We start from the raw sequence: 27324 nt of genomic DNA on the forward strand, positions 1-27324 counted from the left end.
TGGTGAGAACACCTTGTTAATGAGGGAGGTCAGGGGAGAAGTGCCAGACTGATTCAAGCTGGCAGGAAGGTGACAGTAACTCAAATAACCACACATTACAACAGTGGTGTGCAGAAGAGCATCTCTGAATGCATAACATGTCAAAACTTGAAGTGGATGGACTACAGCAGCAAAAGACCATGAACATACACTCAGTGCCACTTCATTAGGTACAAAAGGTGCAAGAATGTATATTATGATGAATTTTTTTAAGTGAAAAACAAATTTGAACTGATATCAAGTCTGACAACCTAAATGTGCTGGGGTTCATGGTCAAAAAGCCATAGTGTGTGGTTATAACTGACAGGAGCAGATAGCCGAGATGCAACATAGATTGGGAATGTGGGAGCGATGCTCTCTTTTGCTGGCAGAGAAGAGCCTGGACAGTACAGTCACCTGAGTCATCTTCCATCTCATCTGGAGATTTAGGATGGATCAAGTCCATAAGGTCAAAATGAAAGGCAGTGAGATCGACCCAGCTTTGTCTCAATCTGATGGCCACCATAAGTGTGTGTTTGCATGAAGTTGTGCACTGAACTGAAGCACACCAGGTGTCATGTGCTGATGTTCCACCTGTCCATTATGTTGCCATGAATAGACCTGGCCTTGTTGCCACACGAAGTTGTGCTTCACAGAAAAGTTTCTGCAGAAAAACACTATTGACCACAAATCCATTAGGCAGTTGTCATCACTGAACAATCTGCAGGCCTTGTGAGAGAAGGACATGGTGGATCCTGTGGAATGATTTTTCCAGCTGACTCTCAATTTTATTCGTCAGATTGCCTTATTACAGAGCACTCTACCAAATATCAGGATTGTACCTCGAAGGCATAAGAGGGGCCCTACCCTCCAGATCCTTCCTGCATAGCCAGACTCTCAGTCTTACCAGATGCAGCCTTTGGGTTGGCTGCAGTGTGGATGAACTGATCACCCAGCTCGTCATGGACTGTACAGTTGCAGACTGGAGAAAGATGCAATGATGTTGTCTTGGTGAGGTTTGTCTTGTACAGCTGTGTAAAAGAGGACTATTCCCAGGGACGCAAACTGAGAAGGTCTTCAACTGGAAGATCTTCAATTTAGTGCATGGCTAACTTTGGTCGACTCAAAACTTGATAGCCACCAATTGCAAGGAGGTTTTAAGGGAGCAGGGGCATGTGCTGAGGGAGCCACCAAAGCTGAGTGCTACTAACACAAAGACTCTATGGTGAATGACCACAGCCCATTGGACACTGAGGGCTAGGGAGGTATTCTAAAGGCAGGATGACACTACCGTAGCTGACAAAGCAAACACGAAAGCAAAACATACATCATATTACAGAGCAAAAAAAGGTGGGAAGTTAGAGATATGGGAAACTTATGAAAACTAACAGAAGGTGGCTAAAAAAGCTTTGGGGAAGATGAAATATGAAGGTAAGCTAACCAACAATTTCAAAGAGGATACCAAAAGATTTTTTCAGATATATAAAGACTAAAAGAGAGGCAAGAGTAGATATTAGACTGCTGGAGAGGTAGTAATAGGGCATAAGGAAATGGCAGATGAACTAAATAAGTATTTTCCATCAATCTTCACTGTGGAAGACACTAGCAGTATGCCAGATGTTTAAGCGTATCTGGGAGCAGAAGTGAGTGCAGTTGCTATTACTAGGGGGAAAGTGCTTGGGAAACTGAAAGGTCTGAAAATAGATAAGTCACCTTTACAAGATGGACTATAACCCAGGGTTCTGAAAGAGGTAGCTGAAGAGATTGTGGAGGCATTATTAATGATCTTTCAAGAATCACTAGCGGACTGGAAAATTGCAAATGTCACTCCACTCTTCAAGAAGGGAGGAAGACAGAAGAAAGGAAATTATAGCCAGTTATCCTGAATTCAATGGTTGGGTAGATGTTGGAGTCAATTGTTAAGGATGTAGTTCTGAGGCACTTGGCGATACATGATAAAACAGACCAAAGTCAGCATGATTTCCTGAAGGGAAAATCTTGCCTGACAAACCTGTCTGAATTCTTTGAGGAAATAACAAGCAGAATAGACAAAGGAGAATTGGTGGATGCTGTGTACCGGGATTTTCAGAAGGCCTATGACAAGGCACCACATTTGAGGCTCCTTGGAGCAGGTAGGGTTGAGGAAGCAGGGAGGCTGCAGAAGGACTTGAACAGATTAGGCAAACGGACAAAGAAGAGGCAGTTGGAACATAGTGTCGGGATACGTATGGTCATGCAGTTTGGTAGAAGAAATCAAAGCATAGATTATTTTCTAAAGGGGGGGAAAATTCAAAATTCCAAGGTGCAAAGGGACTTGGGAGTCCTTGCGCAGGATTCCCTAAAGGTTAATTTGCAGGTTGAGTTGGTGGTGAGGAAGGCAAATGTAATGTTAGCATTCATTTCGAGATGACTGGAATATAAAAGCAAGGATGTAACTCTGCAACTTTATAAGGCACTGGTGAGGCCCCATTTGGAGTATTATGAGGAGTTTTGGGCTGCTTATTTCAAAAAGGATGTGCTGACATAGGAGAGGGTTCTGAGGATGTTCACGAGACTGATTCCAGGAATGAAAGGGTTATCGTGTGAGCAGCAATTGAAGTCAGTCAGCCTTTTATTCACTGAAATTTAGAAGAATGGTGGGGGCGGTGTAATCTCATTGAAACCTATTGAATGTTAAAAGGCCTCGATTGAGTGGATGTGGAGAGGATGTTCCCTGTCGTGGGGGAGTTTGGGACCGGATGGCACAGTCTCAGAATAGAGCAACGTCCTTTTACAACGGAGGCGAGGAGGAATGTTTTGAGCCAGGGAGTGGTGAATCTGTGAGAGGGAAATGGATCAGACATGATGAAATGGCAGAGCAGACTGGATGGGCTGATTGGCCTAATTCTGCTCCTGTGTCCTATGGCCTAATGGGTCTTGGGTAGTGCTTAAGGAGGAAACATCAGAGGGTGTGACACATTGTAAATGAATGTATTGATTTGATAGTAGAATAACTCTAAGAAAGGCCTGTAAAAATTGTATTTCCTCTATGCATTATTATGAAAAAGTATATTTTTGAAATTTGAAAAAAAACGGAGTTTTCTTTTTGAAGTTCGCAGGGAACAAAGGAACAACCAGTCAGACAAGTGGCATAGCGAAAAAAGCTGCGTAAGTCCGCGGCATCAGAAAGACTTCTACTGATAAATGCATGTACATCCTAGTTAAGGTGCTGGAGTCAGGACTGAAACCTGCCCTAATTTGGAACCAAGTATCAGCAGGGCAGCCCTATGTATGCCTAATACTCTTAATGCCCAAACAGTGCCAATGACCAAAAGCAGATCCTTGTCCCTCGAGCTGTCAATAGGCACATCCTAAATGAATTTAGAGTATAAGTGATGAACTTATTGTCATCGATTGTATAGTTACTGGTGCAGTCAGTAGAAATCATAAGTGCTCATTTTCCATTCCCTTATTTTATGCAATGTGTAGGCACTTTGAAAGGCAACATCTGGAATGAAATTTAGTGACCACTTAGGGCCCTGATCCACTGGTTATATTTCACAGGGCAGACTGTGCCATGATATATGGGACCTTCTGTTCCAACTTGTTCCTAGCTTACAATAGATTCATGCCTAAGGCTTTAACCATTGAGGTTACACTCAAATCTAAAGAAATAAACCTTTTTTTTGTCCTATAAGTGTAACAGGGAACAATTTAATCACAAACAAGAGAAAATCTGCAGATGCTGGAAATCCGAGCAACACACACAAAATGCTGGAGGAACTCAGCAGGCCAGGCAGCATCTAGGAAAAGGGTACAGTCGGTGTTTCGGGCCGAAACCTTTTGGCAGGACAGGAGCAAAAAAAAGCTGAGGAGTGGATTTAAGAGGTGGAGGGGAGTGGCAAGAGAAACACAAGGTGATAGGTGAAACTTGAAGGGAGGGAATGAAGTGAAGAGCTGGGAAGTAAATTGGTGAAAGAGACAGAAGGCCATGGAAGAGAGTAAAGGGGGTAGGAACTCCAGAGGAAAGCAATGGGCAGGCAAGGGGATAAGGTGAGAGAAGGAAAGGGGATGGGGAATGGTGAAGGACAGGAGGGCATTACCAGAAATTTGAGAAATGGATGTTCATGCCATCAGGTTAGAGACTACTGAAACAAAATATAAGGTGTTCTTCCTCCAACCTAAGTGTAGCCTCATCACGATGGTGAAGGAGGCCATGGATAGACATATCAGAATGCGAATGGGAAGTGGAGTTAAAATGGGTGGCCACTGGGAGCTCCCACTTTTCCTAGCAGGTGCTCGGCGAAATGTTCTCCCAATTGACATACAGGAGGCCACACTGGGAGCACCGAACACAGTATATGACCCCAACAGACTCACAGCTGAAGTGTGGCCTCACCTGGAAGGACACCTGAGTGATAGTGAGGGAGGAGGGGTAGGGACAGGTGTGGCACTTGCTCCACTTCAAAGGTTCAAAGGTCAAGTTTAACGTCAGAGAAATGTATGCAATATACCTACATCCTGAAATGCTTTTTCTTCACAGGGATAAGTTTGCTTTCTTCCATGGCCTTCTGTCTCTTTCACCAATTTACTTCCCAGCTCTTTATCTCAGGTTTCACCTATCGCCTGGTTTTCCTCTCTCCCTCCCCACCCTCTTTTAAATCTACTCCTTAGCTTTTTTCCTCCAGCCCTGCCATAGGGTTTCGGTCCGAAACGTCGATTGTACTCTTTTCCTGGGGAACAATTTAATCTATGTCAGGTAGATACAGTGTAAATTTCTGAGTGGAGTTAATGAGATTAGTTTAATTTCAGGTCAAATGGAAATATATATCAATACATTAGACCAGATGTGATATTTCTATGCATAATATACCACATAATTTCATTTTTCTCTGCAATTGCTTCCTCTGGGAGAAAGGGCATTGACTAAACACATTTTGCAAGCAGCTTTATAATTGTACTAATGTGTTTGCATAAGCTGATAACCTGCTCCCATTAGTTGAGAAAAAAATTCCAGTCACTGAATTCCAGAGATAAGCCCACGGGATAAAAGGTGCACTTCCTGTAAATAGTATGATACCCTGGTTAAGATGTCTATAGCTATGCTGTGAGGTAGCTTATATTAGCAGTTTTCTGTAAAAGCAGCGTGCCATGCAGGAAAGTGTGTTTTGGCTTCAGCTAGGAAGAGTGGGGGGGGGGGAAGAGAACATTCCCCCCCCCCACCACCAAGATAAGGATCCACGTTGTCCAACTTAGGAAACTGAGTCAGCCAGCCAGGATTGTGGGATGTGAGAGAAGGTTCTAGAGAGCTGTGGGGAAAAGTTTTCTGAAGGACCGTAACCTGATGTGTGGTTCTTTGGCAGGAGATGTGAAAAAGAGAAGAATGGGAGAGACACCCATAGTATTCGATCCAACGGGAAGACGCAATTGCAAGGAGTGCTTTGCGAGATGAAGGAGTCCAAGATGGGAAGCTCTACCGATGACTGGCGATGAGAATTCAACGCTGTGAGTAACGGTTATACCAGCTTTTGGGAGAGATGAGCGCCAATGCTCATGAGCACATTTAGACTGGTTTAACTGTAATGGGCCCTCTTTATTGTCTTTTCTTTCTTTTCTTCCTCTTAATAACTGTTTGATAAAGCTGAAACTAGTAAATCTACTTTCTTTATAATTTTATGCGGTGTACGATGTTATTTTTTGCTGGCCGATAATTGTGTATGGGCAGTACTTGCACAGCATTCGCTCAAATTGAGGTTTCTTTAATCGGAACATCACGGCACTCCTGTTTGGTTGAACCCGAAATCTTACCAACCGTAGACATTTATGTTTATGAAAGGTGGTCATCTCACTACTGAGTGATATGGCAGTTAGCAAAAGGTAGCTCACTAGCCGAATTTGTAAACGAGCCCAGTGAGGGGGTTACACGAGTATTGAGAGACACACAGGGATTGATTTTTCACAGGAGTCTATACCTTTGTATAAAACTATGGGACTGAACAGTCCAGATGTGAACTGCAGTGTAGGTGTTGAATTTGGTATGCCACTATCAGGAGAAAGCCTCCCTTAGTCTGTACTCAGAGTCAGATTCACTTGTGTAACACATGTACATCAAAACATACAGTGAAATCCGAATCTGAGTTCTTTGGTCTCTTTTCAACAGGCCTGATAGTGATAGTCCATCTGGCTTATACTCACCTGCACTTTTTTCATTACTCACCTACCACCATGTCAACAGCACATCCATGCGTGCTTCAAAATACAAAGCAAAGCACTTTGGATGTCCTGAAGTTGTGAGGGATGCTAGATAAATGCAAGTCTTCCTGACAACTAATATACACGGAAAGCAGATGGCCGTGTAGTCTTTTGCAGAGATACCATTTACCAAACAAAGTGAGTGAGGTATCAGCTCAATCAAGCACATTGTGCAGTTATAGAACGAGTTTAGTCAATGGTCTTTCTCACAGAGGAATCAATTGTGCACAATCTCCATGAAGGAAGCCAATAGTTCAAATCTTGAATGATAGGAACACAATGACGTTCCCATTAATGAGTAAGGGACTGCAATAATAGCCCAAATTTCATTGATACAGCCATTGTCTGTATTCAACCATTGCCCAAGCTTTCCTGAACTGAGTGCAGGACATAAATCTTAGAAGCCAAATTACTCTGGTGATCAACTATGAGGTTCTAAGTGACAGATAATTGCAGTTTTCCTGAAGCGTTTCTGAAACCATGGACTCAGCTTTGCTGGCTGTCAAAGTCATTAGGGACTAAAAATATTTCTGTCATTCAAAAACTCTTAAAATCTATTAAAATTGAATACATAACATTGCTAACGTAGACTGCTAAAATAAAACAAACAAAAACACTTTAATTAATTAAATAACTTAAACTTTGAATATTTTCAAGAAGGAACTTGCCTTCTTAGTTTTTCAGCTCCTTGGAAATCAATGGGATCACTGACCATGTGCCAACTCTAATCAGCCACGGGATCCAAGAGCCATTCCCCCAAGATAGATTCAGGTCAATCTCAAAGCGATGGCACTCCACTACTGGGATATATCAATTGTCCAATGACAGATTGATACCAGAAAATGGCTGGCAGCAATCGCAGGATCAGGTTTAGATCTCTTCCTTTGCATTTGCAGTGCATGTGTAAGAACCTTGGATTTGCTGACATTTCAGTCACTATAGGGAGAACCTCAGAAAAGGTCACCAGGAAGAATCTGACTTGATTCACATTAAGAATAAGGATCCTCATTCTGTTAGAATCATTGTCTGAACAAGTTAGGCTGTAACGACAGTGCAGTTAATGGAATTACTTTAACGTGATTTAAACCAAGGACAAGTATCTGAAGTGAATTGTTATACCAGAAGAACAAGTATTTACATAGCACCTAGCACCTACTTCACTTTAGAGTCACTGAGCTGCTCTTGAAGTACATTCATCTTTGCAGTAATCAATGAACTCATGCGTAAGGCCAGTGATGTGGGGATGGAACTGGACTCTCTGACGGTGGTGTCTGAAAAGAGGATCCTGTCCAAGTTGCATGCCATCTTGGACAATGTCTCCCATCCACTACATAATGTTCTGGTTGGGCACAGGAGTACATTCAGCCAGAGACTCATTCCACCGAGATGCAACACAGAGCGTCATAGGAAGTCATTCCTGCCTGTGGCCATCAAACTTTACAACTCCGCCCTTGGAGGGTCAGACACTCTGAGCCAATAGGCTGGTCTTGGACTTATTTCCTGGCATAATTTACATATTACTATTTAACTATTTATTTAATTATTTATGGTGCAACTGTAACGAAAACCAATTTCCCCCGGGATCAATAAAGTATGACTATGACTATGACTAATACAGGAAACACACAGCCAATTTGTACACAGCAAACTCCCTCGCAGAGCAATGTGATAAAGAACAGGGATAAGCACCAAAGTTCTGCAGATGCTGGAAATCCAGAGTTACACATGTACAGTACTGGAGGAACTCAGCTGGTAAGGAAGCGTCTATGGAGAGGAATTAAACAGTCAATATTTTTGGCTGAAACCCTTCATTAGGACTCAGCTTTCAGTGATGTTAGTTGAATGATTCTATGGTTCAATGATTCAATTTAATATCAGAGAATGTATACAACACACAACCTGAAATTCTTACCCTTCACAGACAACCACGAAACAAAAAAAAACAAAGAATGAGTGACAGAAAATATTGGCCAAGACACCAGGTTTAATTCACTTGCTTTTCCTCCAAATAACATAACAGCACCTTTGAATTTCAACTCTGAAAGCAGACGGAATGATGACATGGAAAAAGGCTATTTCGCCAGCCCATTGTGAATGCACCATTTTGGGTTGCAATGTGTTTAGACAATTTTGTATATTAAATAGATTAGCTGAAAATAAGCAAAGATAACTTCACTTCAAGGATATCCCAGTGACTGAAAGTGAAACAGGCGAAAGGTGCTATGTAAATATTTCTACAGATTTCTAGCCTCAGTGGTGCATATTGAAGTAAGAGAGAGCATCCTACCTTTCAGCTGGTCCAGAATTTCAGTCCTTCCAGTAGAAGCCAAGTTGCTAGCCTCTTGCTCCAGCTTGGTCTGAAGATGCTTCAGCATTTCCTGGAGTAGATAATTGAGTGTAATGAATATACCTATCATCTTGCTGTAACGGGTGCATAACACAGCGACACACGCACACAAATGAAGCACACGCCAGCAGAGTGCACAATGGAAGAAGCTTTCAGCAAGGTCCCATACTGATGTGACAGCTTTCACGCGTCACTTTTACTTTCATCTTTTTCAACTCCTGCCAAATTTGAAAATGCCGACGGTGAACTACTCGCCACACCCTGTGGCATCAAACTCTTCTATCTTTAATACCCAGTATTGGATAGCAGTAATAATTGGAGCACAGATACATGATGCAGACACGCGCAAATCAGGGCTGCCCCAGTGGTCTCCTTGTCTTCACTGATGAATGGCCAGGACGTCAAGTGCCTGCATTGGGTTATTTTCATGTTATGCCCCGTGACTCAGTACAAAAACAACAACTGTAATAAAGCGATGTGCCCTTGCAAATGTAACTGTCCTCGTATTGATCCTGTAATCCTTTACTTCATTTTCCGTCCACTACAAAATATGCCATACATCATTGCCGTGGCAACAAATCAATACTAAATCCATCCTCTGCTACAGAGGCACTGCATAGCGGAGTGGGCACCTGCCAAGCTGAAGTAATGAAACAAGCCATTTCTCTTAAATCTAGCATAAAGCAAAGTCGAAGCATTCAATTTCAGCCGCAGAAATAATCCGGTATAATTTGTCATGGACTTTCAACCTGTGTTTTTAACTCCAGAGATTAAACTATACATTTCATAAAGCACCAGTCGGTGTTGTTAGCAGAAAATTCCAAACACAATATTAACATATCCATCAAATTTTCTCCAGGAATTCCCTTCTTGTGAACACTTCAGAAGATGATGCTTTCCCTCTATTTGTTGTTAAAAATTCTGCTCCTGCACCTGGCCTCTGTATCTGTGAATGCGAACGATTCTTCAAAAGCACAGTGCTGCGTATATTGGAGAGGTCAAATGACAGGCTCGGTGCCTGGTTTAATTCCACAGCGTTACAACTGAGAGTCCAATAAATGCAAGCAGTAAGAACCACCCCAGAAAGGAGAGCTTTGTGACATCAGCCACCGCACGTGTACACAGCAGCTGCCCGGCTGCACTTTTACATCTCTACTTAAAAGCCAAAGACACTTAAATGGAAAACCTTTCCACATTTGGCTTCTATTAACTGCTCTGCAGATGGTCCTCTGTTCTGCAGTGACTCAGGTTGCTGTGTCAGAACAAGATGCATCTGCACTCAAGCCTATGTCCTGTTCCTTTCCAATCGGCAGACCAGAAGCAGCAGCCAACAGCGACCAGAGGCTAGGCAACACCCAAAAGGCTAAATGTGCAATTTCAGAACTTTGATGCAACGCATTAATAAAATCCCAAAAATGCTGCATCACGCTGGCATCGGCTAACAGTGAAGCCGTCCTCAACTGCAACGCCAGTGAAATAGAGCCAACCTTTGAAGCATTCTGGCATTTGTGTTTTCTGGTGCTTTACAGGAAGGGGTTGGGGGTGCTTTTTAGCCTAACATGTTTAATCTTCATCCAGTATCACTTTTCATTCAATGAATTGGGAGAATAAAATGGAATGCTAAGAAATCCCAGCTTTACCTGGAGACCTGTCATTTCACAGCCAGACTTAAAATAATTTGCACTGTGTTGGTTTGACTGTCCTGCACACTGTCTAGTAGAAATATTTAACTCATGCATAACGATCAATAAAAGGACTTTAATCTTAAACACAGACTGCAGGATCAAAGCAGTCTGCTTTTAAGTTTAAAAACCTTTATTAAGGAGTGAGATTCTGGAAATCTCTGAAGTAAACAGACTCCAGTTGATAATTATCCAAGACAGTGTTTGATTTAATAGAAGAAAATTAAGTGTGACTGTACCTGTAGATGTCAAATTAAACTATATTGTGTAGTATCTTTTATACAGAGGTGTGCCTAGAGGTGCCCAGAAGAGGGCTATGGTCCAGGTACCAGACATCCCACCCTGCAAAAACTCATTTCAGGGAGGTAGCATCGTCAATTTGCGGGAGACTCCCAGAACTTCCGGGAGAGGTGGGATGTCTGCAATAGAGTAGCTCCTGAGCAGCTAGCCAGCTAGTTTAAATAACGTTAGCTATGCTAATGAACAAATGACACCTGTTAAACTCATCTGAACATGTCTTTTACAGTCTTAACCCACCATGGGCAATAGAAAAACTACTGTTGCAAATAGTGCAGCGAGCAACACTGTCATTATTTTTGACCGCTATTAAGCAGGGTTACACTTTAGTGTAGTCTGGGGCAATGTACGTTTTATATTTTCTTTTTTTGGAACACTCTCCCATGGCGCGCGCACTCTCTTTCTCTCTCTCGTGGTCGCTCTCGCTTACTCGCTCTCAGAAAAGTTGATTTCCAGGACATTGTATATAATTTGCGGGCATCAGGAAGCCACTATTAATATGTGGGAGACTCCCGGAACTTCCGGGAAAGGCGGGATGTCTGAGGTACAAGTCAATGGGACAAGGCAAGGTAATAGTTCAGCATGGACTAGATAGGCCAGAGGACCTGCGTCTGTGCTGTAATGATCGAAATGTGCCCATCAACAACATATAATGATGACCTATGGAAAATGAAAGATTATGAGGGAAGATTGAAGGCTTAGTGAAAATGTAGACTTTGGGCACTTTTCTTTCCAAATGAAAATCATTTGAGCAAGCAGAGAGATTCAGGAATAAAACCAATATCCTCAATAAAAAGCTCAATATCCTCTACAAATCTATGAATCAAAGCAAAATGCTAGGGGTGTGGATACTTAAAATAAGTACAGAAGATTCTGAAAAGAATCATTAGTGGCTTTGGACTTGGAGTATAATTGTGATGTCTACCAACTAATTAGCCCTAATAAAGCAGTTTTCCCTTCAACCTTTCATCCCCAGTCCTGTCAAACCATTCATCCTCTTTGCCCTCTCATTTCTCCTGATGAATAGCCAATCCCCTATTTCAAGTGGTTCCACAAATTCCTACCAGAAGAAACATCCTTGAATTTATCTTATGAAGTATTGTAAGAATTGTCAATGAGCTCATTCCTCTTTTTTCTAAACTCAAGAGAACATAGGTCCAGTTTGCTTAGTAGTTTTGGACAAAACACCATCTCCATGATGTTAATTGCACTTCCTTATCTATCCTTAGATATTGAGACCAGACCTGTACACAATATTCCAGCCACAGCCTCACTAGGGCTCGATATAACTTCATTGAGATGTGTTTCCCTTTGTATTCAAACTTTCTTACAGTAAAGGCCAAAGTGTCATTTGCATTTGCTTGCTGTACTCAATCATTAACTTTCAGTGATACATATACAAGGATATTGAAGCCCACTTGAACACAATGACCAACAGTTCAAGATTTAACAAGTTCGCCACCTCTATATTTTTTACCATAGTGGATAATTTCACACTTAACATTCCATCTGCTATGTCCTAACCCAGGGGTTCCCAATCTTTTTTATGCCATGGACTAATGCCATCAAGCAAGGGGTCTATGGGCCCCAAGTTGGGAACCCCTGCCCTAACACTGTCTATATCTCCTTGAGGCCATTCTACATCTTCCCTACAATCTTCACTACCCAATAGCTTAGAATAATCAGCAAATTTGGATATATTACACTTGACCCCTTCATCTAAATTACTGATGTAGACTTTGAACAACCAGGAGCCCAAACCTGATCCTTATACCATTTCACAAGTCACAGCCTTACATCCCAAGATTGGTCTATTTATTCCTATCATTATTCATTAACCAATCCTTAATATATACTCGTATTTTAATATGTTGAGATTCTTCAGCACATATAATCCTTAAAAAGAAATCAAATCATAGAGATATATCTATGATTTCATTTCTTTTAAGGGTCATATGCGAGGATGATAGACAGCCTCTTTTGATCAGCTATCCGTCATAAAGAGGCAATCCAACACTATTGGAGAGGAGAAGATGGTGGCGTGACAAAGCTCGCAGCGGCCACTCCGGTGGTGACGTCTGTTATTTGTCAAGTAGGGTGCCGTGCACAATTCTGATTTGATGGAGACAGACGTGAGAGCACAGAGGAACATCTGCTGAAACTTCTGAAATGCCTGCTTCGCTGCTGCTGCTGCTACTGTGTGGTCCGAAATCTCTGGAGGGGAAGGCCCCGAGTCCTCGGCTTTGCTTGTTGCTCAGCAGCCGGGGCGGGGTCGAAGCGCTCGGCAGAGGATGGTGCTCGGAGAGGCTATGTCGGAGGGCTGGTCGGAGGCTCGAAGTTTTCGGACGGACTCAGAGTCTGCTGCAGTCAGGTGCTTCCAGTGGTGCTGCATCGGCAAGTTTGCGGCGCTTGGAGGTTCATGGTAGGGAGAGTTTCTCCCTTCTACCATCTGCGTGAGATGATGAGGCTATCAGGACTTTGAGACTTTATTTACCATGCCCATGGTCCGCTCTTTATCAAATTAGGGTATTGCTTTGCACTGTTGTAACTATATGTTATAATTATGTGGTTTTGTCAGTTTTAGTCTTGGTTTGTCCGATGATTCTTGTGATATCATACTGGAGGAACATTGTATCATTTTTAATGCATGCATTTCTAAATGACAATAAACGAGGACTGAGTGTCCTCATAATCTAATCTAATCTAATCTATTTGTTTGTCTACGCTTTGTCCTATCATTTAGTGATAGATTTCAACTGGCTCTGGAATGGAGAGCAAGGCAAATCCCTTCCTGAACCAAGACAGGCTTAAGTGTTTCTTTCTGATTTTAGCATCCTTTTTCAGTTCTTGACTGATCCACAATGGCAGGCCACTTTATAACACTTGAAACTGGTTTACTTCTCGTGTGAGAATCCCTGAGTGCTAGATAACGGACTGCTGAGTCCCAACAGTCTTTCAGAGTGCTCTAATTATACTCTGCACTCACTTTCAAATGGAAGTTTTCAATATACGGCTGATCTCAATGTTCTGGGGTAAACGTTATTGCACCAAAACATCCTCTCACTTCAGCTTTTGCGTCTTGCTGGCTGAAACAAGTGTGGCGGAGCATTAAATGAAATCCCATTGGGCAGAAGGTACAAAAGACGTACCAGCAGGATCGAGGACAGCTTCTACCCCCACTATTATCAGACTCCCGAATTGATATTTTATACATAAGATGGACTCTTGACCCTGCAATCTAACTTTCTATGAACTTGCACTTTATTGTCTCTTGCCCTCATTCAGTAGCGTTTACACTGTGGTAAAGCAAGTCCATATTTTATAGAGATAAAAGATTAGCTACATTTGACACAAGTACTGTACATCAAAACATCAAAATATCCAGTGAAATGCATTGTTCGTATCATTAACCAATATGTGCAGGGGGCAGCCCACAAGTGTTGCCGTCCTTCCAGTCCCAACATAGCATTCTCACAACTTACTAACCCTAACTCATGCATCTTTGGAATGTGGGAGGAAACCAGAGCCCAAAGACAAAACCCATGTGATCGTGGGGTGTTAACCTTTGACACCCTTACTAATCAAGAGTCTATCAAACCCTGTTTTAAGTATACCCAATGATTTGGCCTCCACAGACATCCGTGACAGTGAATTCCACAGATTCACCACCGTCTGGCTAAATAAATTTCTGCTCATCTCTGTTCCAAAGGGACAGATTTCTTTTCTGAGGCTGTGCCCTTGGCCCTAGACTCTACTACTATTGAAAACATCCTCTCCACTTCCACTCTATCAATATTTGGTAGGTTTCAATGAGATCCCTCCCTCATTCTTCTAAACTCCCACAAGCACAGGCCCAGAGCCATCAAATCTTCCTCATATGCTAACCCTTTCAGTCCCAAGATAATGTTCATAAAGCTCCTCTGGACCTTCAATGCCAGTACATCCTTTCCTAGATAAGGGGCTCAAAACTGTTCACAGTCTTGTGCTAGAACCTCAGCTTAGATTTAAGAACATAAGAACTAGAAGAACAAGTAGGTCATTTGGCTCTTGTGTCTGCTTAGCCATTCAATAGGATCTGGGTGATCTTTCCCCTTAATGCTACTTTCTTGTATATTTCCTAATTACCTTTATATTTGTAAAAACAATTGACTTTATGTTCCAGTATCCAAAGTGGGATAAAAAATCTTTACCCTTTAATGCTTTATCATTAGTGTCTGAGCAATATAATGAGCCGAAAGTTCATTTTAACTTTCTATAGTTATGGAAACTGCTGTTAATTACTCAATATCCCGAATGTTCTGGCAGAGCCTATCATCTTTCTTGCTTTACAGTATTAGTCAGCTGAGTTGCTTAAAGACCATTGCCTCAGCTATCAATTATTTTGATCATTGCACAGCGCACATCAAGCGCAAAGTGGTTACAGGTTGACTCTACATAAACATAGAAACATAGAAACATAGGTGCAGGAGTAGGCCATTCGGCCCTTCAAGCCTGCACCACCATTTATTATGATCATGGCTGATCATCCAACTCAGAACCCCGCCCCAGCCTTCCCTCCATACCCCCTGATCCCCGTAGCCACAAGGGCCATATCTAACTCCCTCTTAAATATAGCCAATGAACTGGCCTCAACTGTTTCCTGTGGCAGAGAATTCCACAGATTCACCACTCTCTGTGTGAAGAAGTTTTTCCTAATCTCGGTCCTAAAAGGCTTCCCCTTTATCCTCAAACTCTGACCCCTTGTTCTGGACTTCCCCAACATCGGGAACAATCTTCCTGCATCTAGCCTGTCCAATCCCTTTAGGATTTTATACGTTTCAATCAGATCCCCCCTCAACCTTCTAAATTCCAATGAGTACAAGCCCAGTTCATCCAGTCTTTCTTCATATGAAAGTCCTGCCATCCCAGGAATCAATCTGGTGAACCTTCTTTGTACTCCCTCTATGGCAAGGATGTCTTTCCTCAGATTAGGGGACCAAAACTGAACACAATATTATAGGTGAGGTCTCACCAACGCCTTGTACAACTGCAGTAGTACCTCCTTGCTCTTGTACTCAAATCCTCTTGCTATGAATGCCAGCATATCATTCGCCTTTTTCACCGCCTGCTGTACCTGCATGCCCACTTTCAATGACTGGTGTACAATGACACCCAGGTCTTGTTGCACCTCCCCTTTTCCTAATCGGCCACCATTCAGATAATAATCTGTTTTTCTGTTTTTGCCACCAAAGTGGATAACTTCACATTTATCCACATTAAATTGCATCTGCCATGAATTTGCCCACTCACCCAACCTATCCAAGTCACTCTGCATCCTCTTAGCATCCTCCTCACAGCTAACACTGCCACCCAGCTTCGTGTCATCTGCAAACTTGGAGATGCTGCATTTAATTCCCTCATCCAAGTCATTAATATATATTGTAAACAACTGGGGTCCCAGCACTGAGCCTTGCGGTACCCCACTAGTCACCGCCTGCCATTCTGAAAAGGTCCCGTTTATTCCCACTCTTTGCTTCTTGTCTGCTAACCAATTCTCCATCCACATCAATACTTTACCGCCAATACCATGTGCTTTAAGTTTGCACACTAATCTCCTGTGTGGGACCTTGTCAAAAGCCTTTTGAAAATCCAAATATACCACATCCACTGGTTCTCCCCTATCCACTCTACTAGTTACATCCTCAAAAAATTCAATGAGATTCGTCAGACATGATTTTCCCTTCACAAATCCAGGCTGACTTTGTCCGATGATTTCACCGCTTTCCAAATGTGCTGTTATCACATCTTTGATAACTGACTCCAGCAGTTTCCCCACCACCGACGTTAGGCTAACCGGTCTATAATTCCCCGGTTTCTCTCTCCCTCCTTTTTTAAAAAGTGGGGTTACATTAGCCACCCTCCAATCCTCAGGAACTAGTCCAGAATCTAACGAGTTTTGAAAAATTATCACTAATGCATCCACTATTTCTTGGGCTACTTCCTTAAGCGCTCTAGGATGCAGACCATCTGGCCCTGGGGATTTATCTGCCTTCAATCCCTTCAATTTACCTAACAGGGATTGAAGGCAGATAAATCCCCAGGGCCAGATGGTCTGCATCCTAGAGCGCTTAAGGAAGTAGCCCAAGAAATAGTGGATGCATTAGTGATTATTTTTCAAAACTCGTTAGATTCTGGACTAGTTCCTGAGGATTGGAGGAACTAGTCCAGAATAAAGAAGTTGTTTCTGGCCAAGATTTCTCTGTTTCATAGTCTTGGGAAAGGGCCATAATCTCAACTGGCCCAGAAGGCATGAACATTCCCATTCTGGCTCTCTTACTCGTTTTCATCTCTTCTCCTCATTCTCCATCACTTCCCTCTGGTGACCTTCATCCTTCCCTTACTCCCAAAGTCCACTGTCCTCTCCTATCAAATTTTTTCTTCTTCAGCCCTTTACCTCTTTCACCTATCATCTTCCAGCTTCTCACTCCAACCCCACTCCTCCACCCACCCACCTTCCCCTCACCTGGTTTCACCCATCATCACCAGCTTCTACTCCATCCCTGCCTGCCACCTTCTTATTCTAGTTTCTTTCCCCTTCTTTTCCAGTTCTGATGAAAGGTCTCAGCCTGAAACATCGACCCTTTATTCCCTTCCAGAGATGTTGCTTGACCTGCTGAGTTCCTCCAGCATTTTGTGTGTGTTACTCTGGACAGTGCTTGAATGAATCTGAACGGGGTGTAACAATGCATCACACACAATATGCTGGAGGAGCTCAGCAGGTCAGGTAGTATCTATGGAAATTAAGTCGACATGCTCAGCGAATAGTGGATGCTTGGTATGGTGGAAGAGGCAAATATATTAGAGGCTTTTAAGAGGAGCTTGGATAGGCACATGGATGTAAGGGAAATGGTGAGATATGGACATGGCATAGGTAGGAGGGATAAGTGTTTTGATATTTATGATTTGCTTTTTAGCTGGTTCAGCACAACATTGTGGGTTAAATGGCCTGTTCTTGTGATGTATTCTTCTATGTTCTATGTTCTATATGATGAAATAGCAAAGCAGACTCAATGGGTTAAGTGGCCTAATTCTGCTCCTATATCTTATGTCTTATGGTCTTCATTATCTTAAGTTATGTTATAGCATAGGATTCACAGTTCAGTATAATGTAGCTTCGAGTTCTATCCCTATTATCCCCCAGGGTCCTCCTATCTGTAAGGGTAGACTTGGATAACTACCAAAAATAGAGACATTTTATAAAGCAATGTTTAAAAACAAGGGCAATGACTAATAAGAATGTGTGTTCGTGAGTTGTCATGGGCACAATGGCTGAACGGCCTACTTTGGTCCACCGATCAGAAATCATCATTTGTGCTATGTTATATAAATTTTTGTCTATCTGAGACCAATTATGGGTTAATGAGTTAATTGGATTTTTAGCTTACAGGCCATAATTCAAATGCATTCAGCATCATCATTCTAATTACCATAATTAATTCATTTTCTTTGAAGATAATTATCCTTAGCAGTGGGAAATCTTACAATCAAGATTAAGGGAATTTTACCTTTGAAAAGTGACTGAAGGCATAATTGTGTTGACAACTGAAATCAATAACATTCAGTGAGTAACACACACAAAATGCTGGAGGAACTCAGCAGGCTGGGCAGCATCTATGGAAAAGAGTTAACAGTCGACACCTTGGGCTGAGATCCTTCATCAGGGCTGGAAAGAAAGATGAGAAGTCAGAATAAGAAGGTGGGGGAGGAGACGAAGAAGTGCAAGATGACAGGTGATAGGTGAAGCCAGGAGAGGGGGACATGGTGAAGTGAAAAGCTGGGAAGTCAATTGGTGAAAGAGATAAAGGGCTGGAGAAGGTGGAATCTGATAGGAGAGGGTAGAAGACCATGGAAGAAAGGGAAGGAGGAGAAGCACCAGAGGGAGGTGATAGGCAAGTAAGGACAGAAAGTGAGAGAGGAAAACAGGAATGCAGATTGGTGAAGGGGGAGGGGTGGTCAATTACCAGAAGTTCAAGAAATCAATATTCATAGCATCAGGTTGGAAGCTATCGAGATGGAATATAAGGTGTTGCTCCTCCAACCTGAGCATGACCCCATTGCGGCAGTGGAGGAGGCCATGGAATGGGAATAGGAAGTAGAATTGAAATGGGTGGCTACCAGGAGATCCCGCTCTTCCTGATTTTCTTTTTTACTACCTCTATTTAATTACGTATGGCATGATCTCTGTGGATGGCAAAACTTTTTAAAAAAAGATTTTCACTGTATCTCAGGACATGTGGTGATAATAAACCAGTTCAATCCAGTGATGAACTGCATGAACGCAGAAGACTGTAACATCAGAACAGTGAGCTGCCGGTCCCCCACGCTCGTTTTCACAGGAATGATTTCTCTCTCCCTTGCTGGTGAGACGGAGCCTGTCTGGATATACCAGAGTGCTGGGTTATGGACTGTAGTTTCTGGGGGACTCTAGATCAAGGTCTCCTTGGGGGCTTTTGCAATTGTTTGCATGGTGGGGTGGGGGCGATGCTTCTGCCGGTGCCAGTGGGGGGAAGGGGAAGGTCAATGCTTCTGCTGTTGCTTGTGTGGGGGAGGGGAAGAGGGGCTTCGGGGCTCTGATGTTACTATTATTCATTCTTTGGGTTTTTTTGTTTCATGGAAGACTCTACTCAAAGTTAATCATATTAATCTTCAAAATAGTTCCAGTAATACCAATTCACTTGAATGAGGGACTGGCGCTTTTATAGTAGCTTTTCTCCACAGTGAGCGGTGCTGGAAGCAATTTATCAGACTCGGGTCAGTCTGTGATTAGAATGGAGGTACAGCGATGCAAGAAGGCATCGCAGGTTGAGGCAATTGACACAGATTGCGGACTGATTTGTCGAGCACCACTCTATCCACCACAAAATCTCCTGGTGACCGCACATTCAGTTCGACTTCCCATTTCCATTCTGACATGCTTGTCCATGGCCTCCTCTACTGTCATGGTGAAGCCAAACTCAGGTTGGAGGAATTACATCTCATATTCCATCTGGATAACCTCCAAACTGATGCCATGAACTTTGATTTCTCTAACTTCTAGTAATATCTTCTCCCCTGTCTACTCTCTTTTTACTTTTCCCATTCTGATTCCCCTCTCATCTCTTCTGTTCTCCTCACCTGCCCATCATCTCCCTCTGCTTCCCCTCCTTTTTTTCTTTCTTCTGTGGTCCACTGTCATCTCCTATAAGATTCCTTCTCCTTTACCTCTTCCACCAATCACCACCCAGCTTCTTACTTCATCCCCTCTGCCCCACCCACTCAACTTCCCCCTCACCTGGTCCCATCTGGCTGGTTTGTGCTCCTTCCCCTCTCCCTACATATATTCTGGCTTCTGCCCCCTTCCTTTCCAGTCCCAGTCCATTCTCAGCCCAAATAGTCAACTGTTTATTCCCTGACATAGATGTTGCTTGACCTGCTGAGTTCCTCCAACATTTCAGGTATGTTGCTCAAGATTTCTGCCTCTGCGGAATGCTTTGTGTTTATGATCCCATTACTTTGGTACTTAGTCAACCAACATAAACAGGAAATTAGAAATGCGTGCAATAAAGGAACAGCAGTTATAATGGGTGACTTCAATCTACATATAGATTGGGTGAACCAAATTGGTAAGGGTGCTGAGGAAGAGGATTTCTTGGAATGTATGCGGGATGGTTTTCTGAACCAACATGTCCAGGAACCAACTAGAGAGCAGGCCATTCTAGACTGAGTATTGAGCAATGAGGAAGGGTTAATTAGCAATCTTGTTGTGAGAGGCCCCTTGGGTAAGAGTGACCACAATATGGTGGAATTCTTCATTAAGATGGAGAGTGACATAGTTAATTCAGAAACAAAGGTTCTGAACTTAAAGAAGGGTAACTTTGAAGGTATGAGACGTGAATTAGCTAAGATAGACTGGCAAGTGATACTTAAAGGGTTGACAGTGGATATGCAATCTCAAGCATTTAAAGATCGCATGGATGAACTACAACAATTGTTTACTCTAGTTTGGCAAAAGAATAAACCAGAGAAGGTAGTGCACCCGTGGCTGACAAGGGAAATTAAGGATAGTATCAATTCCAAAGAAGAAGCATACAAATTAGCCAGAAAAAGCAGCACACCTGAGGACTGGGAGAAATTCAGAGTCCAGAAGAGGAGGGCAAAGGGCTTAATTAGGAAGGGGAAAAAAGATTAAGAGAGAAAACTGGCAGGGAACATAAAAACTGACTGTAAAAGCTTTTATAGATATGTGAAAAGAAAAAGATTGGTTAAGACAAATGTAGGTCCCTTACAGTCAGAATCAGGTGAATTGATCATGGGGAACAAGGACATGGCAGACCAATCGAATAACTACTTTGGTTCTGTCTTCACTAAGGAGGACATAAATAATCTTCCGGAAATAGTAGGGGACAGAGGGTCCAGTGAGATGGAGGAACTGAGGGAAATACATGTTAGCAGGGAAGTGGTGTTAGGTAAATTGAAGGGATTAAAGGCAGATAAATCCCCAGGGCCAGATGGTCTGCATCCCAGAGTGCTTAAGGAAGTAGCCCAAGAAATAGTGGATGCATTAGTGATAATTTTTCAAAACTCTTTAGATTCTGGACTAGTTCCTGAGGACTGGAGGGTGGCTAATGTAACCCTGCTTTTTAAAAAAGGAGGGAGAGAGAAACCAGGGAATTATAGACCGGTAAGACTGACATCGATGGTGGGGAAAATGCTAGAGTCAGTTATCAAAGATGTGATAACAGCACATTTGGAAAGCGGTGAAATCATCGGACAAATTCAGCATGGATTTGTGAAAGGAAAATCATGTCTGACGAATCTCATAGAATTTTTTGAGGATGTAACTAGTAGAGTGGATAGGGGAGAACCAGTGGATGTGGTATATTTGGATTTTCAAAAGGCTTTTGACAAGGTCCCACACAGGAGATTAGTGTGCAAACTTAAAGCACATGGTATTAGGGGTATGGTATTGATGTGAACAGAGAATTGGTTGGCAGACAGGAAGCAAACAGTGGGAATAAATGGGACCTTTTCAAAATGGCAGGCAGTGACTAGTGGGGTACCGCAAGGCTCAGTGCTGGGACCCCAGTTGTTTACAGTATATATTAATGACTTAGACGAGGGAATTAAATGCAGCATCTCCAAGTTTGCAGATGACACGAAGCTGGGCAGCAGTGTTAGCTGTGAGGAGGATGCTAAGCGGATGCAGAGTGACTTGGATAGGTTTGGTGAGTGAGCAAATTCATGGCAGATGCAATTTAATGTGGATAAATGTGAGATTATCCACTTTGGTGGCAAAAACAGAAAAACAGATTATTATCTGAATGGTGGCCGATTAGGAAAAGGGGAGGTGCAACAAGACCTGGGTGTCATTGTACACCAGTCATTGAAAGTGGGCATGCAGGTACAGCAGGCGGTGAAAAAGGCGAATGATATGCTGGCATTCATAGCAAGAGGATTTGAGTACAAGAGCAAGGAGGTACTACTGCAGTTGTACAAGGCGTTGGTGAGACCTCACCTATAATATTGTGTTCAGTTTTGGTCCCCTAATCTGAGGAAAGACATTCTTGCCATAGAGGGAGTACAAAGAAGGTTCACCAGATTGATTCCTGGGATGGCAGGACTTTTATATGATGAAAGACTGGATCGACTAGGCTTACACTAGCTGGAATTTAGAAGATTGAAGGGGGATCTTATTGAAACGTATAAAATTCTAAAGGGATTGGACAGGCTAGATGCAGGAAGGTTGTTCCTGATGTTGGGAAAGTCCAGAACGAAGGGTCACAGTTTAAAGATAAATGGGACACCTTTTAGGACCAAGATGAGGAAAAACTTCTTCACACAGAGAGTGGTGAATCTGTGGAATTCTCTGCCACAGGAAACAGTTGAGGCCAGTTCATTGGCTATATTTAAGAGGGAGTTAGATATGGCCCTTGTGGCTAAAGGGATCGGGGGGTATGGAGAGAAGGCAGGTACAGGGTTCTGAGTTGGATGATCAGCCATGATCATACTGAATGGCGGTGCAGGCTCGAAGGGCCGAATGGCCTACTCCTGCACCTATTTTCTATGTTTCTATAACGGCAGAGGTAGATGGAGTAATGTCACGGTCCCGACCGTTAATAATGGCAGAGGTAGATGGAGCAATGTCACGGTCCCGACCGTTAATTCCTCATATTCTCCTATTCCCCTTTTCCCCGTGTTCTCCCAGGCTCCTTGATTGCGGCACTTGATTCTCATCTAAACCTGCAGCATAAATACCCCGGCTTTGCAGCCACTCGTGGCCAGATCGTTGCTTCAGCCAGTGTTGTTGTTCACATTCTAGGCTGCTTAGAATTGTGTATTCTAAGCTTTGTTTCCACGCTGTTTGCCGGTGTTAACCCTGTCTCCCGTCTGCTTAGAATTGTGTATTCTAAGTTTTGGTTCTGCGCTGTTTGCTTGTGTTAATCCTGTCTCTCGGCCGCTTAGAATTGTGTATTCTAAACTTTTCCGCGCTGTTTGCCTGTGTTAACCCTGTCTCCCGTCTGCTTAGAATTGTGTATTCTAAGCTTTGTTTCCGCGCTGCTTGCCTGTGTTAACCCTGTCTCCCGTCTGCTTAGAGTTGTGTATTCTAAGTTTTGTTTCTGCGCTGTTTGCCACTCCTCAAGCCTCGCTCGCACCCTGGTCTGCATCCCTGCTGTGCCTCGTTCCGCCACCCGCCTACTCGCTCCGTTGGCTCGGTGGTTAAACGCCGCGTTCCCACCGTAGCGACCCGGGTTCAATCCCCGGTCAAGCCTCACTCACTCCTCGACTTTCCTCTGCCTAATCCTCGCTGCCCAGCCTTCCCTGCAACTGTTAATAAAAACACTCTTTAGATTACTCCACCTCCGTGTCAGTGTCCTGCGTTTGGGTTCTTTACAACAGGCAATGACCCACATAGAGTCATAGAAAACTACTCCATAAAAACAGACCCGTCAGCACCTCCTGTCCATGCTGAACCATTTTAAAATGCCTGCTCCTATCAACCTGCACCCAGGCCATAACCCACTCATCCATGTACATATCCAAACCTCTCTTAATCATTGAAATCCAAATTGCATCCTCCACTTCTGCTGGCAGCTCATTCCATACTCTCACCACCCTCTAAATGAAGAAGTTTCCCCTCATGTTCCCCTTAATGCTTTTCTCTTTTCACTTGTAACCCATGACCTCTAGTTGCAGTCTCACCCAAGCTCAGTGGAAAAAGCCCGCTTGCATTTACCCTATCAAGACCCGTCATAATTTGTATACCTCTATCAAATGTTCCCTCAATCTTCTACATTCCAATGAATAAAGTTCTAACCTATTCAATCTTTCCTTTTAACTCAAATCCTCCAGTCCCAGCAACATCATTATAAATTTTCTCTGTACTCTTTCAATCTTATTTACATTTTTCTTGTAGGTAGGTGACTAAAACTGCACACAATACTCCAGATTAGGCCTCATCAACATCTTATACAACTTCAACACAACATTTTGTACAATACATTTGTAGGGTCCTTGTACCAAAGGAAGAGAGCATACTAGAGGAACTCAGCATCTGTGGAAAGGAATAAATTGTTGGCCTTCAAGACAAGACCCTTCTTCAGGACTGGAAAGGAAGGGGGAAGATGCCAGAAATGTTTATTTCATTTCTATAGATTATTAGCATTCTTTCATTGATAGCCTTAATGAAGTGATTGACTAGATTAGGGGATCAAATGAGGAAAGATTATCTCCAACAAACAGATCCTGCAAACATTTAATGCCTAGTCTATTCCACTCTTTAAAAACTACATCAGTCAAAGAGAGTTTTAAAAAATAATTAGAAAAAATGGGACTAGAGAGTGAAAAACAAATAACCCAAAGAATTTTCTAAGTTGTAACCGAATCCTCAAAGAATGTTTAACTACATAATTATCAGTTAAATTACTTAAGGATAGAGGAATTGAAGAACCATGAAGAGAAGTAATAGAAAATTTATTAATAGAATTAACTTCTGAAGAAACCCAAACAGGACAGTCTTCACGATTAACGTAGTATAACCAAAACGTAAGGTAGCATATATAATCTCGTAAAGCTCACTTTTTTAGATATTTACAAATTAGAGACTTCTTGCATTCTCAATCTCATACATTTCCGAAATGTCCAGATAAGAATTTAATTGATACAATTTTTACTTTGAAACCTTTTCATAATGGATCTATTTCTAATATTTATAGTAAGTTGTTGGCAATGAGAAACATTCCGTTAGACAAAATTAAAAACCTCTGGGAAAAAGACCTACAGATTTCAATTGATGAGGATACTTGGAATGAAATTTTTAAACTTGTTCACACCTCTTCGTTATGTGCACGTCACTCTCTTTTACAATTTAAAGTGGTTCATAGAGCCTATATGACTAAAGATAAGCTCTCTCATTTTTACTCAGATTTTTCTCCATACTGTAATAGGTGTAATGTCGAAGAGGCCTCTTTAATTCATATGTTTTGGTCCTGCCCGCGGCTTGATAAATTTTGGAAAGAAGTATTTCAAACTTTCTCGGAGCTTTTTAAAGTAAACTTTAAACCCAACCCTCTGACTGCCTTGTTTGGCATTGTTGGAGGAAATGATTTTACTCTTAAACTGAATGATTTGCATTTTTTGGCTTTTATTTCTCTTTTAGCCAGAAGAGTTTTGTTGTTCAAATGGAAAGATGCTGCTCCGCCTACTCATGTCCATTGGTTGACTGATGTTGTGTCATGTTTAAATCTAGAGAAGATTACGTGTTCTATTTCTATACTTAGACAAGATTTTTTGACATTATAGGGACCTTTTTTGGAACTACTTTCACAATTTTTGACTTATTCAGCAATGATGATGGCTATTATATGTTTGAATTTACAACTATAGGTCAGATTTTTTTTCTTTTCTTTTAACCAAACAGCTGTTTTTTTCTCTCTTTTTTGTTTTGTTATGGGGTTTTGATTTTGCTTTAGATCAGAATAAAATATTCCTTTTCAATATTATGGTTAATTTACTATACATAGTTACGGGGCATTTCAATCTTGTTTCTGTTTCCACAATATCATAATGTGTTTTGTATTTGTCTATGCAAGTAATTAATAAAAATATTGAAAAAGACTAGATTAAGGGATATCCAGTCACACTAGGTGGCCTAGATTTTGAGCACTTCCTCAATAAAGACATAATTTAGGTTATGAAAATTCCCTAATTAAGTAACACAAGAGAGTCTGCAGATGCTGGAAGTCCAGAATAACACAAACAAAATGCTGGAGGAACTCAGCAGGTCCAGGAACAAAGAGCCAACATTTCGGCCAAGACCCTTTATCAGGACCAAGTAGCTACCTAGATTACGAGGAAGAGGAAGATAAGATTATCCCATCACCCTAAACTATGTGACTATCTAAATTAAAATCGTCCTCTGTAACTTATTACAAATCTCTCATCAACATGATAGAAGAGATGATGGCTATTCCTATGGCTAGCAGTCTCGCGAAAAGGAGAGCTGAATGTGTAAGTCTTTCCCAGCCAGTACATAGACTCGCCAACAGCAAGCCTCGTGTAGTGCCTCGTGTAGTGCCTCCTCGCTGGCGACACATGGAAACAGAACTCCTTTCGGACTCAGGCTGAACTATAGAGGACAGGGAGAAGGTCTGGCCCCTGCACACATAGCACGCAGGCCCACCGGCGTGTGGACACGCCCTGGTGCTCGTGAACCAGATCCCCAAGTTAGGCAGCCTCGGAAGAGACGAAGACTACGGGAATAAACCCAGACAGAAATCCGGCGTGGAGCCCCTGAGGCAGCTGGACGTCATTGAACGTCCTTCCAGCAGCTCCTGCAGCCAAACATATTGCTTCATAAGCTTTTCTTTGGGGTACCCTGGTGAGGCTGAGAGGGGGATCTTGACGACTGGGCATCTCAGGATATCCATACCTTCCGCCCAGGCTTCTGATCATGATCATCATCACCTATTCTCCTTTGAGACAGACAACTGTTAGAAAGTTAGTTTAATGAGGCTTCCATTGGTTAGGACCTACCATGGATATTGTGTCCTAGCTGTCTACATAATACGCAAGCCAGGGCGTACAATATAGTGAGCAAGCTGTTGCCCATGCAGCAAGTTCCCCCTCTCCACACATCTGATGAACCCAATAGAATGGCAGAGACCAATGCAGTTTGCCACCAGCAGCGTTGCAGGAGTGGCCAGTCAGTGTTGAACCCAATGTAGGACAACCTTAGGGACTCCAGCTCTGGATTTTTCCTGAAGACTTCCCGTGAGTGGATATAGCCACAAGGCAGTGGAGATTTGAGGTCAGAGTTTTCCTCCTCCTAGGTGAGCTGCCAACCACAGCTGACGGGCCTCATTTGCCCAAAAATATTGGTTTTTAAGGTGCTAGTAATCCTGCCTTTGCCCCTTCTCCTGTCAGTAGAAGCCCCATGCACATAAAATGGGCAGCTCCCTCATTATAGCACCCTATCGTTGTAAAGAGTCACTTTGAATTTTAATGCTTAAGTTTTTGATGTTAGACGGGTGCCTACAATTTTTTGACTCAGAGATTTAGATTGCAGTCCACTGAATCGTGACTGACATATAAATAGGAAAATTGGCAGAATCGTGTTCAGTTGTACATAATTAATAGAGCCAGGAAATAATAAAGTAAGAATTAATATGCATTCATGTGTTTTAATCTAAAAGACTGAGAAAAATGAATTGCTGCATATTGACCATTCATTTA

The 27324-nt window shown here is 42.4% G+C and overlaps 1 protein-coding gene across 1 annotated transcript in view; it reads right to left on the reverse strand.

Moving 5' to 3' along the window:
- apc2 (APC regulator of WNT signaling pathway 2) overlaps nt 1-27324 on the reverse strand; it is a 165365-nt gene that overhangs the window by 111584 nt on the left and 26457 nt on the right. The window contains exon 2 of the mRNA XM_072243853.1: nt 8537-8627. Coding sequence (XP_072099954.1) covers nt 8537-8627 — 91 coding nt within the window. The remainder of the gene's footprint in view (nt 1-8536; nt 8628-27324) is intronic.

The sequence above is a fragment of the Mobula birostris genome, chromosome 26 (genome assembly GCF_030028105.1).
Source record: "Mobula birostris isolate sMobBir1 chromosome 26, sMobBir1.hap1, whole genome shotgun sequence".
Lineage (NCBI taxonomy): Eukaryota > Metazoa > Chordata > Chondrichthyes > Myliobatiformes > Myliobatidae > Mobula > Mobula birostris.